This window comes from Ciona intestinalis, chromosome 7 (assembly GCF_000224145.3).
Source record: "Ciona intestinalis chromosome 7, KH, whole genome shotgun sequence".
Taxonomy (NCBI): domain Eukaryota; kingdom Metazoa; phylum Chordata; class Ascidiacea; order Phlebobranchia; family Cionidae; genus Ciona; species Ciona intestinalis.
In genome coordinates, this window is record NC_020172.2 from 978,826 (window position 1) to 984,032 (window position 5,207).

The window sequence follows — 5,207 nt, forward strand, 5'->3', positions numbered from 1 at the left end:
CTCGATTTCAAGAATCGCGGCCAAGGTTGGGGAATAAAGTATGTAGTCGCCTTGTGTAGTTACTTCATGCTAGAGGAATGACAGAAAGGGAAAGAAGTCAGACACTGGTCTAAACTAACGGGCACCTGTAGTGACGTAATTGGTGACGCAGTCGATGACATCATTGCCTGCCTGTGCTCAATATCACGCTGAATAATTGCAAATTCTCTGCTCGAATGGTTTCTCTAAAAGTCCAATACCAGCTTGATAACAGAACATAGCAATACCAGAATTGCGTATTTCCCATATATATGTTGGTATTACGTTTGTGATTATAAATCCTACACAGTACTTGTATATGTTCTGTTTGTAAAGAAAGGTGAAAGTACTTACTTGCTTAGTTTGCTTGGGTAGTGGGGCGGTAACAGTGTTACTGACTTGTTGGACCAACTGGTCTTTCTCCGCCTTGAAATTATGATTCTCGTCGGCATTGTTGCTATAATGTAATTCAAACGTTACTGACTTATGGGAAATGAATTTATAATTCAGTTACGGTCGTTAGTAGTGACTTTAGGAAATTAAAATTAGTGGTTAATTAAAAACTGTTTCAGAAAGTTAGGAAAATTAAAATTAGTGGTTAATTAAAAACTGTTTCAGAAACGAGAACTTACTCGTTGTTATATGACGACATGTCGATGGTTTCCAATGGAAACGGTGACGTGGTCCGTGACGGTGAAGGACTGAAAATGTAACAATATGCAAATGATTTGAAAATGAGAATGACATTGGTGGTTAGGCTGTGTCTTCATGCTTACCAAGGGGGTGACACTCCAGGAGATGGGGTTCGATTATACGGTTGCAACAATGACGTAACAATAGGCGTTGGTGACGTAGGAGTGACGTTGACGTTCAATGATGCAGTGGAGACTGGTGAGTGTGACCTGACAGGCGTGACGAGCCGCGTTTCTTGTGATGACGTCACGCGATCGTCACCGATGACGTAGATGCGCGGTTTCTGCTTCGGTACTATGCTTAACTTTGAGATTTGAGTCTGTGGTTTATGGGTTGCTTGTGGTGCGGCGACTTTGGGTGGCGGGCAGTGAACTGGTGGTCTATTCAAGCAATGAATCGAATGTGAATTATTATACTGAGATGGAACGTAAAACATGCATGTGATGGGAACGGGGTTATGCGACACAGTAGGACAAAATGCAATGAAAAAGTCGATATCAATATGTTATAACAACAGAGGCAGTGACATAGACCTCTGCTTACACAAGCTAACCACATTGTATACTTGGTGTCGTTCGAACGACATTAGACGAAAACATCTTTTATATACAGTGCTGTGAGGTAAGATGGGATACCGTTATCACCTAATTCCTATTTATTCTAATTGTGTTTTTTTTACAATAAATAAACCTTTATGGAGTGGTTAGAATGCAGTTATTTAATTCTCTATTTTTTATTTTCCACAGAATGAGTCAATAAAACAGAATGAAAACATTTCCTATCTTACCCCACCCTACTATATAGTAGGGTGGGGGAAGATGGGACACCTTTTCGTTCAATTTTTTTCTTTTCATTTGGTAGTAAACAAAGAACTTCCAATGAATTATAAAACCGTATTTTCACGACTTCCACCGACCGTTGTTTATTGTTTAAAACACGATCAGGGTATTTGGATATTATGTGTTAAAGATGTCCCATCTTTCATTTACGTCTTATCCGCATAAAACTTACTGCGCTGGAAGAACCTGGGTCGGTCTTGGCTGCAGAAACGATTGCGGTGACGCTGGTGATTTGGTAGCAATCGAATGGTATGCACCACCTGAATATAATCAAATAGTTTGATTCACCATACAGTATAGAATAACACAACTTAGGAGCTGTCTGAAATACACTTTATATAGTTTTCATCGTTTAAATGTGTATGAAACTGGTATAAGTAACATATTTTGTCTAAGCTTAAACGCGCATTCTCTGTTCTGTTGCTACTGTTCTGTATTGTTCCATGCCACCCAGACTGAAATTTGCGGCTGTCTCGCTACCGGATTAAATATGCCGTAAGCAATATAAGCCCTGCCGAGTTTAGGTACAGTAGTGTTTATATGATTAAATGAACGCACAGATGACCGCCAATGCAAATGAATTTCGAATAGTCGGAAATGCGTACTCGTGGTATTAACACTTGTTCTACATTTATATATATACCAGGCACAAAAACCGATTCTGATCTATAAAAGTCACCTTACAGGTACTGTACTTAATTTTGCATAAACAAATTACCTCTTTTCTCTGCGCTCAACGAACCGAATTGTATTAGCTGCTTTAACTCGTAAGTACAACTCACAAGAGCTCTTCGCTTGCCTTTCTTCTAACTCGAGTATAATTGACTTTTTTATTTTTGTGATTTCGAGAGCATAGTTTATATGTCAACAGCCGTAAATGGTTCGACTTGAAGTTTGGCCGCTAAACTATGGAACAACAAAACAGTCGCAGACTCCGCTGGCCTTCGACGTTCGCCCATAAAAGGCGCGCGGAATGAGCGTCTGGTGACGTCACTAATTGTCGGAACGTCACGGGTCACGAGGTTGTTGCGCTTGAGTGCGCATTAGGATCGCAAGCAGCGACGGCGACAGAGCTGACGGAATTCCCGTGATTTCCGCATGAAAATATGAATACACTATCCTTGTATAGATATAAGAGACATAACTTCGTATTTTAGGACAATGCACTTTGGTCATATTAACCAATATGTTTCCTTGACTACGTAGTAACGCATTCTAGTATCTCCTGGTGCGCAATATTTGTCTTTGGTCTTAATTATATTTGTCATGCAATATAATCGTAATTAAACTTTCTACAATTACAATTGTAAATCAGTCGACGCCCACTCAACTCGCTACTTAACCATTACAATTTAAAGACACTCAATCCAATGACGTCATGCAAATTGAAATGACGTCATCGCTCACCTTTAACAGTGAGGTCACATGACGTCACAGCTTCTCCAGCTTTATTAACAGCCTCGCAAGTAAACTTCCCGCTGTCTTCTGGGAAAGCCTCCCCGATAACAAGAGTTCCAATTTCCCCTGCGTGGAAATAACATTGCTTAAATTACTGGGACAATAAACCTATATACATTGCCGACGTTTAAGGATAAGTTTTGACAAAAAATGCAATTAATTGGTCAGTAGTCTCCTTTCTGCTGTTAAAGTTTAAATATTGACTATCCAATTGCATTTATCTTGTAAAAGGGAGGGAGAGGTAGGACACGTTTTCATACTATTTCCTTGTCCCATTTGGTAGTAAACAAAGAACATTCAAAGAATTGTAAAAGCGCATTCTCGCCATAGGCCGTTGGTAATTGTTTAAAACACGATCGAATATTTGAATATTATGTGTCTTACCTCGATGCAAAATTCGAAAATCCGGACAATCATCAATGACGTCACCTTCCCTTCGCCACGTCAGCTTGGGCGGGGGAACCCCCTTGACCCGGCATTCCAACACCAGGCATTCTCCCTGGCTCGTGGAGAGATCCTGCAGAGGCTTATAGAAAGCGGGGGCGACGAAAAAATCTCGCTTTTCTGATTGTTCGCTGAAAGCGGTAAAAATGTGAATTCGGTTGTTTGCTAAAAAGGAATAAATTTGAAAATTTCGTGTTTGCTAAAAAAGGAGAAAATGTGATTTGAATTATATATAGTAACAAAAACTTAACGTCTGAAATGTTTTAAACAAATGGAAGAATAAAACCTTTGTCGAGTGAAAATCGTATTAATGACATACATGAACCAGTAACTGAAATACATCCAACAAACATATTTAAATTGCTATGTTTTCTTTTTGCCAATAATATATTTAGAATATTACGTCATTCCGTCGTTCCTTCTTTTCTTTATGCAGCCTCACTCTAAATTCAACCCTATCCCTACGTCATATCTGGAATAAAATATCAAAATAAAATAATTAAGAAATATTCTCTGGGTAGCACCCGCTTAACAAAGTTTATTTCGAATTTAATTCAACTGTTTTCAATCGTTTTGGACTTTAGCTGCGGGTGACCAGTAACAGAAAAATTGAGTGATATCTTTCTGAACTTTAAAGCACTTGTGTTTTCTTTTTTTGATCATTATCGTTCGAAACTTGACATTTAGTTGCATGAAGATGGTATCGAATATATGTAAGATATATCATCGATGACATTTGATGTCTGATGCCGAAAATCTGATGTCTGCTTTGTATTTAACAGCCATACGCGCAGTCAAAAATATTGTACGGTGGGATGGAAGACGGGACACATTTTGCAAATAATATACAAATATCCTAATCGGTACTTGAACAATTAACAACGGTCGATAGAGGAGTTGTGAGGATCCGTTCTGATAATTTATTGAATGTTTTTTTTTACTATCAAATGGTAACCGAAACAATGAGGTAAAGAGTGTCCCATCTTCCCCCAGCCCACTATATATTATAACGTATTATATCGATATTTTCCAGTATAAAAAATTGGAATTTGTTTCTTTTGTGACTTGAAATTTTGCTAAAATACTAATAATACGAATGTTATATCTGTCTAATACGCATCTCGTCTGTCTTATATGCTTTGCATTGCAGAATTGTGTGTTTTTCAAAAATCTGTATATAACATATATACCAGCAAAACTTTCTGTTTTCGGGTGGATTTTAAACTTGCCTAAGTATTCAAATATTCGCGGTTCGCCCTCATTGCTGTAACAATCTTATGTTACTTCTATGACTTAATATGGACATAGGCCTACACTATTTTAATGAATATATTTAATCAAAGAACAACGTTTTAAATATGGTTTCGTTCTTTGAATAGTTTTACGAAATCGTCTCAATCCTCGCAAACATTTCTGCACACAAACTTTATTCCTAGCATAAACTATCGTCCTGGAAGCGAAAAACTCAAACTAATACGTCAAGACTTGTTCAATTTTTTCTCTATAAACCTCACAAACACGAAGAACATCTGTTACAATCTACACTTCATTTACGTGCGACGGTATAACCTATTTATTCTGCATTACGATGCGAATGGTTTATTCTGGTCTAGAGAATTCTCGACCGGGATAACTCTTCTCTCTGCTCTATCTCACGATAATGGATCACTCCCCTCTCGCTTTACCACCTTGATTACGACGCTGCTTTAACTTCTGTTTTTAAAACTAAGCTGTACTTCTGCTTGAAAACCGCTT

The 5,207-nt window shown here is 38.1% G+C and overlaps 1 protein-coding gene across 1 annotated transcript in view; it reads right to left on the minus strand.

Annotated features, from left to right (window-relative positions):
• Positions 1-3,965, minus strand: part of LOC100184324 (palladin) — a gene marked incomplete in the record, with an annotated part of 10,445 nt that extends 6,480 nt beyond the window's left edge. The window contains 8 exon segments of the mRNA XM_018812591.2: positions 126-224; positions 373-475; positions 651-719; positions 795-1,091; positions 1,723-1,810; positions 2,958-3,074; positions 3,393-3,583; positions 3,856-3,965. Coding sequence (XP_018668136.1) covers positions 126-224; positions 373-475; positions 651-719; positions 795-1,091; positions 1,723-1,810; positions 2,958-3,074; positions 3,393-3,583; positions 3,856-3,860 — 969 coding nt within the window.
• Positions 3,966-5,207: the final 1,242 nt, after the last annotated feature.